Consider the following 14825-nt stretch of genomic DNA (forward strand, 5'->3'; position numbering starts at 1 on the left):
AGTATGGCATGACACTACCGCCTACTTCTTTTTTATGGGCTATCGGTAAATTCTAAAATTTTTGTGTTACAAATCGTTTGACTTTCGCTATTTTTCCGACGAGTTCGACTAACGCCCATGCGACTAAGCTGCCGGTACCAGCGTTCACACCATCGTTTTTCTTTTTGTCATTGCGTACTAAGACCCCTGTAGAACCGCCATCCTGTTAAAAATGACTCGAAATTTTGTGTCAGTATCTCCCGGTCTACAAAGAAAACAATGTAAAAAATAAAAATGGTAAAACAATAAAAACGCTCACTTAGAACATCTATAAAAATTAAATCCAAAACATCGTTCCTTGCCTACAATTTGTACGCAATGTAAGTAAAACATAATTAATATTTGAAAAATCGGAAAAATAAACTACATATTTTACTCGTCTGTATAGTAGCAGAACGAACATTTTACTGACAATGACAGTGAAGTATCCCACAATAAATAATCTAATGCAATTTACAATCAAAACGCAAACCAAACAAATAACAATACCTATAGCAGCTGATCATAATTTCACTGATATTTCAAGTATCCCACAAAAAAAATCACAACAATGGCCTTACAAAAAAAAACACAACAATCTGTTCATTTATAACTCTATGATACGAACAAATTTTTCGCAGTTATGATATGGTGTGTTCACTGTTCAGTTGAGACAAACGCGTGCGAGCAGCTCCTTCTCAGCGGCGACGCGCTGCATCAGCTCGTCGGCCCAGCGGTGCGCCGTGCGGTCCACCGTCGACGGCACCGTGAGGCACTGCATGCCGCCGTACTCGCACGCGATCTGAGAACAGGCTATCATTAATGGCCTGTATGCGGTTTGTATTTCGATATTTATGTGTTTATCAACTCTATGATGATCTATATAAACAGGAAGTGTACTAAGCTGAATGGGACTTAAAGTTTTACATATGCGTACGTAAAAAATACTTATAAAGTTACAGACGCATTTTTTCAATAGGATTAATTCTAAAAAGTCTATATTTACATATGTATATACCGGCTACCCGAAGCTAAGATGAAAACTTAGTTTAAGAAACAAAAATTGTGTGCGTGTACTAGTGTACACACGTAAGAAGTGAAACTTTTTTATGACCTTATTTATCAAAAAATAATTTACTACATATATGCAACTTTACAGAAAAACGTCGAATCACGCGTGGTAGGGATAAGAAAAAGATAGCGCGTAACAGAAAAATGTCACCTTTATACCAAATCACTTTATACACATGCGGTTGGTCTAAGGTGCACCGCGTAGTAAGTGCTAACTCCATTCAACTCCAACAGAGCTTGCTCTTCCAGCCTCTACTATATGAAATGATACGAATAATCACTAATACAGTAACTCTACTCACTCTATAGTGGTGCAACAGGGCGCGTTCAGTGGGCACTCCGACAGAGCTCGCGCCGGGCGCCAGCTCCCACAGGAAGTGGTTCCCCAGCTCGACCGCGTCGCGCGGCCGCAACGCGTACTTGCTGCGGTTCTTGAGCGCGTGCGGCGCCGCCCAACGCCGCGTCTTGCGTGCTGTTACTAGCGGTGCAGGGGCTTCCGCGTCATCCTAGAAGAAGAAATATTTTTTTTAATGTATTATTACAAATAATTATGGCAAAAAAATAAATAATTACAACTTATAGCATCTACAGACGCTCCGATTTGGTTGGTGCCAACCATCCGACCACGACCAAATCGGAAAGTGTAGAGAGCGGTCGGTCCGACATAATTATTATTAATATTGGTTTGACGTGGTCGGATGCGCCAGCGATACCAACCAAACCAACTTCCTATCCGACCCAACCAAATTGGAACGTTTGTAAGCTTTGTTCCGACCAAATCGGCTCATTCCATAGAGTAATATAGGTAATTGACTCATTCGCATTCGCAACGCCGCCGGTGTGTCAACATGAACGCCGAGGGAGTTACAGTCACCGAACGTGATATTATAATAAAATTACTGGAAGTATATAAAGACTTTCCCTGTTTATGGGATTTAACTAATAAAGATTACGCAAACAGAGATGCCCGAAATCAAGCATATATTATTATGTTAGAACTATTAAAAAAAATTGACAGTGGGGCTACATTAAAAACATTAAAAAATAAGTTAGATAATATGCGTACATCCTATAGGAGGGAGCGAAAAAAGGTAAGCAAATTCAAGTCAAATATCCTGTTATGTATATAAATAAATAATGTGTTTTATATGTTTTTAATTTATGAGCATTTTTGTCTGATCTCGATGACATATAAATGAAATGTAGAAACTTTGATTCACTAAAAAGTATTTAATAAATATCAAACCTATTTAATAAATAGCACATCTAAATAATATGTAGTAGGTAATTAATAATATCAAATCTTTTTTATTTTTTACTTCTCCGTTTTTCAAGTCGGTTGTTTTTAACGTAGTTATTTTTATTGCGTTTTATTATGAACTAGCTGAGCCCCGCGGTTTCACCCGCGTGGCTCAGCTCCTGTTGGTCTTAGCGTGATGATATATAGCCTATAGCCTTCCTCGATAAATGAACTTTCTAACACCGAAAGAATTTTTCAAATCGGACCAGTAGTTCCCGAGATTAGCGCGTTCAAACAAACAAACAAACAAACTCTTCAAGAAAGAACTCTTCAGTCAAAGAAAAACCCGCATAGTTCCCGTTCCCGTGGGATTTCCGGGATAAAATCTATCCTATTTCCCGGGGTAAAAAGTAGCCTATGTCCTTTCTCGGGTATCAAAATATCTCCATACCAAATTTCATGAAAATTGGTTCAGTAGTTTAGGCGTGATTGAGTAATAGGCAGACAGACAGAGTTACTTTAGCATTTATAATATTAGTATGGATGACATGATTGCTAAAGGATTTCGCCCATTCCCTAGACTGGCTTCTACAGTCTAAATAACAAGAGAAATATGAAGTGATATACGGCTGCGCAATATCAAAACATGTCTTGATGTAGCAAGACTAGCAAGTATACATAGTGGTAAATCAAAACATGTTTTGACAATACTTAACAAGTAAAAAAATCATTATAATATATTCTAAGTACTTTATTGAAGAAATAAAACAACTATGGGTTTCAGTAAACAATAAATTTGGATATTTTACATATTTTAGGTGGAAGCTAGCAAGACTAGTGGCGCTGGAAACGATGAGGTGCATACGCCATCACTATGGTACTATGAACACCTATTATTCTTGGATGAAAAAATCACGCCGACGACAGAGGTTATTGATAATATGGAGACGGATTCTTCCCAGTCACATAATGATGAGGTAAGCTTTAAATATTCATAGTATTAATCATTCTTTCTTGAAAATGTACCCGGCCCTGATTGTTAAAATATTCAGTGAATATTTGTCTAACAGAATTACCATCTGCAGTACGTTGCCTTTCTGTTCTGTTAAGGCCTACTAAGTTGTCATTTAATCTCCAGTCTCCTGGCCGAAAAGTACATGTTTCAGTATCCTCGGTATCAACACAATTTCTTGTTATATAGTTTGATGACTTTTTTCTTAAATAATTGTGCAGTGTGCATGAAGCCATTACAACTTTGGGTACATTATGAACATTAATTTGAATTGGTCTTTTTAATACTCTAAAACGTTCAGCTAAAATACCAAATGCATTTTCTACAATTCTTCTTGCTCTGGAGAGTCTATAATTGAAAATTCTTTGATCATGTGTCAAATTTCTTCTTGGATATGGTTTTAAAAGATTTTCATTAATGGCAAATGCATTATCTGCCACAAAACAATATGGGGCGATAACATTTGATTGCGGTAAAATAGAAGGTGATGGTAAATTTAGTTGGTTCGATTTCATTTTTTCATGAAAAGTTGTATGTTTGAATACTCCACCATCAGAAATACTGCCATTAGAACCTATATTTACATAAATAAACTCGTAATTTGCATTCACAATACCAAGCAGGACTATGCTAAAAGTTCCCTTATAATTATAGTACAGTGTACCCGATTTTGGCGGCTTCTCGATAATAAAATGTTTGCCGTCAATAGCACCCAAGCAATGATTAAATTGCCATTTTATTTCAAAGTCTTTAGCTATTTGTAACCAGTCATTTTCTGTTTCAGGAACCTGCAACAAAAAGAGAACGCGTTACGAGAAGAAAGCAAAATGACATTTTAAAGAAACAGTCGGAATTACTAGAGTCTGCTAAAATATTAATATCTGGTGACGGCACATCAGCTGATGCTTTCGGGAACTCCGTGAGTTCTCAGCTCAAGGAGCTCCCAAAAGTACAAAGATGCCTCGCCGAAAAATTAATAGGAGAAACATTGTTCTATGCAAAACTAGGAGTGCTTACTTTTGAAACCTCAATAAATATTAAAAGAAGATCAGTACAATATTTAGGTCAGGGGTACGCGTACCAGCAGCAGGTGCCACAAACATATGCACCATCACCAACACCATCACCTCAGCATCACCAGCCGTCACCATATGCACCATCACCATCACCATCACCACAGCATCACCAACCGACACCATTTGCACCATCACCAACACCATCACCACAGCATCACCAGCCGTCACCATTTGCACCATCACCAACACCATCACCACAGCATCACCAGCCGTCACCATATGCACCATCACCATCACCATCACCTCAGCATCACCAGCCGTCACCATTTGCACCATCACCATCACCATCACCTCAGCATCACCAGCCGTCACCATTTGCACCATCACCATCACCATCCCCACAGCATCGTCAGCCATCACCATCACATAAGTACTCACATACATCACAATCACTTCAACTCAGTCAGCCATCAACGTCATCAACATTACCTCAGCTTCCACCATCATCATACCAGCAACAATTAGATTCCAATTCATTAATTAATTACATAAGCAGCAATCAACAACAGGTAGTCAGAGGAAAGGGGAAGGAGTTAAAAAAATATTTGATTTTTAAAAAGTAATTTTTCAGTGATATTCGTACTTTTCCATTTTAATTTTTACTAGCTTTCCGCCCGCCTTTGTCTAAAACCTAATAAATTATGTACTAAAACCTTCCCCTGAATCGCTCTATCTATAAAAAGAGCAACTATGGAGTTTCTTGCCGGTTCTTCTCCATAGATGCTGCTTTCCGAATCGGTAGTAAATGTTAAAAATATGACGTTTCAAAAGTGCTTCTCGAAGAAGTCTAATTGAATAAATAAATGTTTGAGTTTGAGTTTTAGGAGCCATTATTTAAGAGAAGAAGAAGAAGAAGAATTTGAGTTTGAAAAAAAACCACGTCAAAATCCGTTGCGTAGTTTTAAATATATAAGCATACAAAGGGACATAGGGACAGAGAAAGACACTTTGTTTTATACTATGTATACTATTACTTTAGAAAAATAAATAAACTATTTTTTATATATTAAAGTTGTTTTATTGAATACATACCTTTAGGTAATCTTTGAGTACTCTAATGATAGCTTCGCAGGTCTCTGGTATTATCTCAGACAGTAGTTGTGGTGATATACATGTGCTTAATTTAAGATCATTATATTCTCTTCCTGACGCGAGATATTTTAAAGTTGCCACTAATCTTTCTTCGGCAGTTACAGCTTGCCTCATAACTGTATCGGTTTTCGCTATATATCTTTTCAAAAGATTTAATATTTCATCGAATGATTCTGGAGTCATTCGAAGATATGTTCGGAAATCTTCATCATCCAATTCCTTAAGGAGCCGCATATGACTGTAATTTTCTCTATTTCTATAGTAGAATTTAGCCCATTCTCTTCGTTTTTTCCTTTGTTCCTTTTGCAGCGGTGCTGTAGCAACAATGGTTGCTGCAACCAACGCTATTTTAGCATTTTTCGATAATACCGGTGGCATGAGGCAAGACGTCCGTTCACTACTTCATAACAAAGTCAACTGCATATATTATATTAACTCTATGGTCAACTGACAGCTGGAAGGCCAACCGTCGGACAATCTGTAGCAATGTCGGAATGGTTGCCATGTCGGTTCCAATATGGTTGGCACCAACCAAATCGGAGCGTCTGTAGATGCTTTTACAATAGTGTACCTTTAAAATCAATTTTTGTTTTAAAATCTTATAAGCCTTTGTATTACTTTTCCAAAGAAATTTAGTTTCTTAAATTATACAAATCAATTTATGGCTATGTAAAAATATTTTCTATTTACTCAAAGACACTCACCTCCCAACGCAGATAAAAGAAAGCGTTCCGAAACAAGAATGCAGATGGCGCTTTCGACGGCGGGTTGTACGCCGCACGCAATGCGGTGAGCAACGCGACGAGCGTGCGTTCCCGCCGCGGTAATATCACTTCGTCCACGTCTATCACTAGCAGCCAACCGGCGGTGGACATAGACCGGTAGAGACAGTCGTTGAATGCTGCGAATTGACCCTCTGTCCTGTAAGAAAAGAGAAGAGATATTGTATCACATACTTCTATTTTCAGTTGTAAATATAATAAAAAAGTAATTGGATACCTATATAAAGTAGATATCTATCAACTCTATAGTGTACAGAATTTGTTATATAATCATTATTATCATCTAATTTTGATTGTGTTGATCAAAAGAGCATACTCATAAAGAGATTAATTCAGACCACGGGGAATGTTAGAGTTATATTAATAAACTAAATATTAATAAACAACCTCTTATAATATGTTGGAATAATGGGGAAGGAGTCAGGAACGTCTTAAGTAAAAATATGTGCTAGATAATATAAATATAATTGCACTATATTACGATGATTTTACGTAAAAAAAAGCTGAAATAGGTACTGCATTATCGCAATTTTACTCAGTCAGGTCTACCCATTGATGCATTAAGATTCACTTGAAATAAACTTTTGGCCGCGTTTCAAACAATGGCTCTATCAATTTTATTTTTGTGCAGAAGTTGGAAAGTTTATATAGATTCATTCAGAATCTTTAATTCGCCTTAGTTTAATATTTTTTGTATCTATATTTGGCTTCAATAGCAAGTGTGTTAAAATTAAAAATTTAAAAATTTCAGAGGTAAGTATATTATTTTTCAGGAAAAATAGTTACAGGTTCATTGTATTAAAAATATATGAAAATCCTGCTCGACATTTATACCTCACCAAAATTATGCTCTTAAATCTTATGAAATGTAATTTTTAACAAATTGGTTTAATCAAATAAAAGCTCAGTAAACAGTCCCCATAGGGCGTTTACCACAGGCGTTTACCTTGACACTAAACGCTATAAACACTACTTAATTCATTAAAATGCAATTTCAATGTAAATTGTACACATCCTCATTAAATAACACTCTTAATTTTATCACGCATATGTGCGATAAATATGTCGTCTGATAAATGCTAGAATTCTTAGTAAGAATATAGGCATATATCCTTACAAAATTTACATAATATATCACAACATACCTGATTTCAATCTTTGATACAATCGGTAGTTTCCATGGTAACAGAGTAACGAGACCCTGCTTCCTATAATGGTCGAGGAGGCAGGCGACGGGAGCGCTCAAAGACTCATTGTACATGTAGAAGTGACTGGCTCCGAGGAGGCGGTTCAGCTCAAACCATTCCATGAGCCACTCGTCCCGGGAGTAGGAGAAGTGGAATGGCTTGACGCATACGTGCAGGGTTTCCTGAAATTATTGTTTAGGCGATTAACAAATGAACTATCTTTGTGTGTAATATTTTTTTAAAATGAAGACGGCGTTTTTGTTTTTCATTTATAGCATCACAATTTTTAACATAATATTATATAAATGCTAATGATACTCTGTCTGTTTGTCTCTGTTTTACGCGAAAGCTACTGAACCATTTTAGTTGAATTTTGATGCGGAGATACTTCGGAGATAGTTTGAGACTTGACAAATTATGAACGGTATGCTAATTTTCCTTTTACTATGGCGAAGCTGGCGGAAAGCAAGTTTTAAATAATTTTCAAAATCAGATTATTTAAAACAAAAGGGTTATTATTATTTATACTTTACTGTTCTATAATTGATATCCGTAGGAAGAGCCATTAGTTTTAGAACAGTATATATGGCAGTACATATGGCAAAATTCATTGCATTTCAAACTCGCGCCTTTTGTTTTTACAATGCGATTCTAAACCTGGCGACTAGGAACGACTTTAGGCTAAACACGAATCAGGCCATACAATTCATTAGATACCAGAATTCAGTGTTTGTAAGGACTGCAAAGTAATACATGATACACGTTAGTAGGTACCTAATATATGAAAAAAAATGTTATGTAACATAATATCGCATATTGTTTCTAATAGGTGGGGTCACCTTAGCCAGTGTTATTCAATAACAATTAGGTTATTACGATGAAATCATCAAATAATTGGTTTAATACATCGTATCGTATGTATCACACGACATAATATTATTACAGCTATTAGGGGAAGTTAGCGCTCATTGTGAAACTAATTTAAATTAGCGGTTGTAATGTATGTATAATGGGACGCTAACAAACAAATTCCGGTGTTTAATGACAATACTATATTATCTGTAATCTCGTTAACCCACGCCACTTTGTTAAGTATTATTATTTAATTCTGCATTCTAGAAAGTACGTCCGTAATTTATACCACAGGATAAAAACAGCTCGACCATAAATTTTAGCAATTAATTTCGCCTCTGTGCCGGGCATTTTAAAAACAAAATTGGGTAAACAGATTTAACTTTTCATCTTTCTAATGTACAAGAAATAAAACAAGCTTTTATAACCCTAACTAGAATAATTGTACACCGCCTTATATATGCCTTTTTAAAATTATTCGTATAGCTGCTATGCATACGAAACTCTGAATACATACTACGCTTAATTAGACAGCTTTTCTTTCTTCAACGAAACGCTATTCTTGTTCTAGTACAGATATTAGAGCATTTCCAGTCACAACCGTTTACTATATAGATATTTAACGGTTTTAAAATAAATCTCACAGTGTTACGGTGCAAATTCGGTGCAATAACAAACCACACCGCGTTATACACAACATATGGATCTAACTGCAGTTGCAATTATCGCTGTTAGCAATTAATTATTCACCTCGATGCCGCTCCTTGGCTCCGTGTCGAGGACCGTTAACAGGTTTGTGGGCGCCCGGTTGGGCGACACGGCCGCCACTATCGATATAGATGCACCCACAGTCTCCTGGGGCTTCACCCCCGTGTCACGTAGTAAACAGAGGACGTACGTGGCGCTGTATTTCAAATTCCAGTTCTCGCGGATTGGCTGAAAAATAAAAGAGTTCGCGTCGCAATTTTCACAGGGTTTCGATGTTTCCGAGCGAAGGTTCGCATTTTATAGTGTGTGCAAATGTTTGTAGGTACTTCCACAGAGTATGAAATCTTTATTCGGTTTAGTTTTATACATTGACTCTGCTAAGATAAATGACATTTCAGGAGCCTACCACAAATGAAAGTAATTTAATTTGTAAAGTTAATTTCTTTGTAATCTTCGAAACATAAGCATATTGGCAATCTCTTTGAGCTTTAAGCGAACCAATTTGATATTTTGTTTTAAATAGCATTCAAATGCTTTATTATCTAATGAGATTTTTTTATTTTTGCAGGCATCACCCCGGTAAGGCTAAAGACGTGGGTTCGACCTAGGTACTCTAAAGTTCAAAGTCATACCCTAATGCCTGCTACAATATTAAAGGCGACGCTACCTTGACTCTGGCTTTGAGCGTGAGTGTGCGGTTGTCTGACAGCCAGATGCGGCACACGACAGCGTCCGCGCCGCGGGTCTTCGTTGCGGCTATGACGCGGATCGCCGCCACCGTCCGCCGCTCCACGTAGGCCGAATATACGTAGAATCTGAATCTGGAAAAGAATATTGATTGTTGAGAAGTGGTGTGTTAAAATGCGAACCACTTCTAAAAAAAGAAGACTCACCTCTGCATTAATCTCTTGAATCTCTTGCATTAATGTCCGAATATAAGTATGTGATGCATTAGTACCAAAATACTTAAACGAATTACTAAAACAATTGGTTGTTCTACCTACCTATAGATATTTATTTATACTTGTTCTATTTGTTTCCATAAATAACATTTAATTTATAACTTTTCTGAAAAAAAGGGACTGGGGATGTGGAAAATTATTATAAATAAAAAGAATTTTTATAAATAAAAAGAAAAATATTATAAATAAAAAGAAAAATATCGATGTTTGGCTTAAGCCGAGAAAATACATTTCTATGAGAAGTATACTTACGTAGATATTTCATATTCTAGTATTAAATTAAGATGATGTAAAAAAAGGAAATATTACCAAAATATCGTCCAGAAAATTTGATAATACAGATAATTGACTCAATGTTAAATGCAGTTTTACTTCGATAGCAAACTCAAGAACATGTTAAGATTCTCGTAACACAAAGTATATAAAACGTTACATTATAAAAGCTTAACAACGGCCACGACTCACGAGGCAAAAAAATAACTAAAGAATAAACCTAATATCCACTGTACAAAATATTGCTGTCAGAAACCACGTCTTCACAGCTTATAACTATAAAATGTAAATAGAAACGGCAAAGCAAAACGCGATATAGCATAGACGCTTCTGTCATCGCCTATCCTATCCTACATTCGATAGGATAATTTCATGGCTGAACTACTTTCTATTCGGAAATGACAGTCCTAGAATAGCGATCAGAAGGAAATGGAAAACACGACGCTCACAACAAGACGGGAAAGGAAATTGTTCTTTACAACTTGAAATGAACTTCTGAATATGAGAAAAAACATAAGCATTGAAAGTTGCCAGACATAACAAAAAACTTTCATATATCCAGCAATCATTCTTACTTATTGTCGGCATCTTTTCATTCGGGTCAAGCACGCACTTCAGTAAATTATAATGTACTATGGAAAAATGTATTATTATGGCTTATTGTATGACTTTATCTAGGGTTTTCGTATATTACTAGTATAATATGTTTGATAGGTTGATATTTTTAGTATCAGTTTGTTTTCGATGTTGATTAAAAATGAACACGCTCTTGGTGTCGCTCCTATTCTGTAATTTATCCAAATTGTCTAAGTATGTGCTCTGTATGTAGTTTTCTTATCATAAGATATCATCGCTTACACTTCAATTGAATTTGGATCAAGACTCACGACGATTACGATTTGTTCGTATTTTCTGTCAGAGATATGATAAGTACCTACAGGATATTTTATTTAGCACATACCTACCTACCTAAAAATGTCGTATAATGTAAAATGCTTTTAATAAAAAAATAAAAGATAGAAAATTGGAAATTCGACGTCTTTCAAAATTTTTGTAGCTAGAAAAAAATATAGCATCAACATTATTTATTTAGCACACATATTTTTGATAAGGTACCTAAAATATTGTCCTGGCTTAAGAAAATTCTGGAAAATTCAGCTTATATGCAGCTGACAGTTTATTAAGTTGAAACAATAGGTTATCCACAGCCCCTTAGCTTCAACGTCTGCAGGTCTATTTACAGAAGATTATTAACAACGTGTTCTCAAATATACCTTCTATTACTATAGTTGTATAACAGTATCAAATGTTGTTTTCAATAAAATGTATACCATCAATGTTTATCAAGATTAATCTAACAAAATAACAATGCAATGTTCCACTTTTCGCGCCATTAAAAACGCACAATAAGCGGAAATATATATCTATTGTAATTTAAATGCTGAAAATGCCAACAAAAAGCCTCCGTTGTAACAGTCACGACAATGTGTTAACTATCAACTTATACTTTGTAAAATATTTTTACCTTTTAATGGTTTACTGATACGAACATTGTTTATACATAAATTTTTATTTCATGTTTTTAATTTTCATATGTATTGACTAGATAATATCGGTGTAAAGAACTTTATTTATCTCACTCACAATATGAGTGATTCATTCAATTCAATTTCCATAAATTGATATTGCAATAATACCTACCTAGTCATTTTAAAATCTAATACACTGTGAACCATGGAAAAAAATTGTATGTATCGAGAAATTTATTGACATTACGGTAAACATAAATAATATCTGTATTGAATAAGCACTGTACTTAACTTTAAGGTATAAAATTAACAGATAATGTAATTAAAAATTAAAGACAATTTAATACCAACAAATTAATTTATAAAACAATTGGATGGAATGGAATTTTTATTTATTACCTTTTGGTTGTCGAATAAGGGTGCTTTTCCACCAGAGCTGTGCTGATCGAGGCAAGATAAATAAAGCGACAGGATTGGTTCTTTAAAAACAAATTCTTCGCTACGTATCCTCGCACATCTTTGGTGGAAACACAGCCTTACAATAATCACATGGATTCATTTTATAGCCCAAACCACACAAACACAAACAAAATATATCATTCAAATTCCGGGACACGATTAAATTGGTCTATCAAATATTTGCGACGAGTGAATGTTAACAATCCCATTAGTAGGCATAAGGTACCTACAATACATAATTTGCATATTATTATGAACTAGTGGTCCGCCCCGGCTTCGCCCGTGGTACATATTTCGCAATAAAAGGTAGCCTATGTCCTTTCTCTGGTATCAAAATATCTCCATACCAAATTTCATGAAAATTGGTTCAGTAGTTTAGGCGTGATTGAGTAACAGACAGACAGACAGACAGAGTTACTTTCGCATTTATAATATTAGTATGGATTTTATGCGTAGGCATCAGTGCAATATTAATATCGTTGATACTAAATTACCGTGCGTCGTAACCAACCCAGATTGCAAGACCTTCATAATGAAAACCTATAGATATAATACGCCATACATAATATTATATAATATAATATTATATATATTTTATCTCAATAAAGATACATTCTATTCTACATTTGACATGACCAGAGAAAATACAGACCCTTTACATGTAAGTAGGTAGTATATTTATACCTTCATAGTTCATACATACTACATAGTATGAACAGGCCATGAATTAAGAATTGAAAATTCTAACTGAATGAAAAGCTATCTGTTGGCTTCATTTTTAAAGTGCACCTACTTGTATAAAAATAATTGCGCTAATAGCAGAAATATAAGTCATGTATAGGTATTCTTTGGACGCATTAATGGAAATGTGCTTCTAAAATGTTTATATTGAATAGGTAAATATCTAGCAGGTATCTGTATCTATACTTATCTTTCTAGAGTTTTAAAAAACGTACAGCAAAAAAATGTATTTATGCGATGTATATGCAAATCTTTATCTTTCGTACAGAAATTGATATTGCGTCAACATGCCATGACATGGAGCTGCCATATCATCTCACAAAATGTGAAAATATCAAATTCGTGGCACTTACCGTATATTACTGGATTTACTTCAACCGCCCATCCTCGTTTTCAGTAAACAAATTTACATAATGCGTATTTAATATGACAAAGGCTGTTCAATTTCAAGGCACGTGGTCCTTCGAGTAATTTCATAAAGAGAGAGTCGTAAACAGTATTTAGTTTCGTTTCAAGTATCTGTTCTATTGGAATTAGCGGAGTAAAACTTTATAATTAAAGTTGTAAGTCGGGAAGCGCCACGGGGAATTCCATTTTAAATTGCATTTACTAATTCCGTTTAGTGTATAAAATTGCGATTTCAGTTCCTTTACTCATAAGTTTATATTAAAAGTTTGATCATTTATACGAGAAGCACACATTATGTATTCAAGCGAATTTACGTTAAGACTTTGCGATCCATATTTGTTTTAATATAATGTTAACAACGAACGAAGAAATAGGTACTAATATAACTAGAATGCACCTGAAAATAGCTGTTCTGTATGTTTGCATTTCATTAACATTTTAATGAATTATTCACCGAACTGTAAAGCTCTATTAATAGAGCGGTGTCGTGTTTTGTCCTTTATTTGAAACACGTCATATTAACTAGGAATATTCTCAATTTAATTACTACTATGTAAATGTAACATCTGCGCAGTTTAGTCGCTAGTTTGTACAACAGTAAATAGTATTAAAGCTGCGTACATAAGTGGTAGGACAGTGAATGTACTGTTTGCTAATCGCAAACAGACAAGTCTCATTATAACTGAAGCTCTTGTTAGCCGCGTGCTCTAAATCGTAGTGCGGCATAGCAACTGTGTTCTGACATTTGATAAAATAATTAACGTCTTCATTTTAAGCGGTAAATTATAATTTAACCGAAATACTAACAGGAACATTTGATAGGTAGGTACTTTAACACACATACACACATTTGACACAGAATAATAGATAGTAAGTACTTATATTATATCAATATGCGATCGTTACTTGAAAAATATCTCCCATTTATTTTAACGATACAACCTTTAAATGGCATTATTAAAATACTTTAAAATTAAACTCTTTCCACATTCTGCATTTTATTTATTATTTCACGTTCCATCATGAGACTCGAACACCGTTTAAATACATTTTTATCATCTATTCAATTACTCTATTTAAATTTTAAATCTAATATATATTATAAAGGCAAAAGTTTGTATGGATGTATGGATGTATGGATGTATGGATGTGTGGATGTTTGTTACTCTTTCACGTAAAAACTACTGAACCGATTACAATGAAATTTAGCACACATATAGAGGGTAACTTGGATTAACACATAGGATAGTTTTTATCCCGGAAATCCCACGGGAACGGGAACTATGCGGGTTTTCCTTTGCAAACGCGGGCGAAGCCGCGGGCGGAAATCTAGTAATGCATAAAATTCCGATAAAGGAGTAACGTTTGTATTTTAGGCAATGTGTCAACAAGGTGTCTACATCAATAGCTCGTGA

At 35.0% G+C, this 14825-nt stretch overlaps 3 protein-coding genes across 3 annotated transcripts in view; 1 reads left to right on the forward strand and 2 right to left on the reverse strand.

The window, feature by feature from the left end:
- Nucleotides 1-236: 236 nt before the first annotated feature.
- LOC123695504 overlaps nucleotides 237-14825 on the reverse strand; it is a 39908-nt gene continuing 25319 nt past the window's right edge. The window contains exons 3-8 of the mRNA XM_045641375.1: nucleotides 9706-9859; nucleotides 9081-9266; nucleotides 7437-7660; nucleotides 6214-6430; nucleotides 1392-1595; nucleotides 237-820 (exon numbers count right to left, since the gene is read on the reverse strand). Of these exons, the coding sequence (XP_045497331.1) occupies nucleotides 683-820; nucleotides 1392-1595; nucleotides 6214-6430; nucleotides 7437-7660; nucleotides 9081-9266; nucleotides 9706-9859 (1123 nt within the window). The 3' untranslated portion in view covers nucleotides 237-682. The remainder of the gene's footprint in view (nucleotides 821-1391; nucleotides 1596-6213; nucleotides 6431-7436; nucleotides 7661-9080; nucleotides 9267-9705; nucleotides 9860-14825) is intronic.
- Nucleotides 3229-5069, forward strand: LOC123695506 (extensin-like). Its single transcript, XM_045641378.1, has 2 exons — nucleotides 3229-3306; nucleotides 4126-5069. The coding sequence occupies exons 1-2, from the start codon at nucleotides 3271-3273 to the stop codon at nucleotides 4978-4980; spliced, it is 891 nt and encodes a 296-aa protein (XP_045497334.1). The 5' UTR covers nucleotides 3229-3270; the 3' UTR covers nucleotides 4981-5069.
- LOC123695505 lies at nucleotides 3298-6004 on the reverse strand. The gene is made up of 2 exons (XM_045641377.1): nucleotides 5450-6004; nucleotides 3298-4129 (listed from the first exon to the last, which is right to left on the reverse strand). The coding sequence occupies exons 1-2, from the start codon at nucleotides 5885-5887 to the stop codon at nucleotides 3314-3316; spliced, it is 1254 nt and encodes a 417-aa protein (XP_045497333.1). The 5' UTR covers nucleotides 5888-6004; the 3' UTR covers nucleotides 3298-3313.

Source organism: Colias croceus, chromosome 11 (genome assembly GCF_905220415.1).
Source record: "Colias croceus chromosome 11, ilColCroc2.1".
In the NCBI taxonomy this organism is placed as follows: Eukaryota; Metazoa; Arthropoda; class Insecta; order Lepidoptera; family Pieridae; genus Colias; species Colias croceus.

What these genes read in the sequence shown, in the direction of transcription:
- LOC123695505 (XM_045641377.1), bottom strand. Translation starts at nt 5,887, where the DNA reads ATGCCACCGGTATTATCGAAAAATGCTAAAATAGCGTTGGTTGCAGCA. An exon ending in TACTCAAAGATTACCTAAAG is followed by an intron (nt 4,130 to 5,449) that starts GTATGTATTCAA and finishes TTTTTGTTGCAG; the next exon opens with GTTCCTGAAACAGAAAATGA.
- LOC123695506 (XM_045641378.1), top strand. Translation starts at nt 3,271, where the DNA reads ATGGAGACGGATTCTTCCCAGTCACATAATGATGAG. An exon ending in CCCAGTCACATAATGATGAG is followed by an intron (nt 3,307 to 4,125) that starts GTAAGCTTTAAA and finishes TTTCTGTTTCAG; the next exon opens with GAACCTGCAACAAAAAGAGA.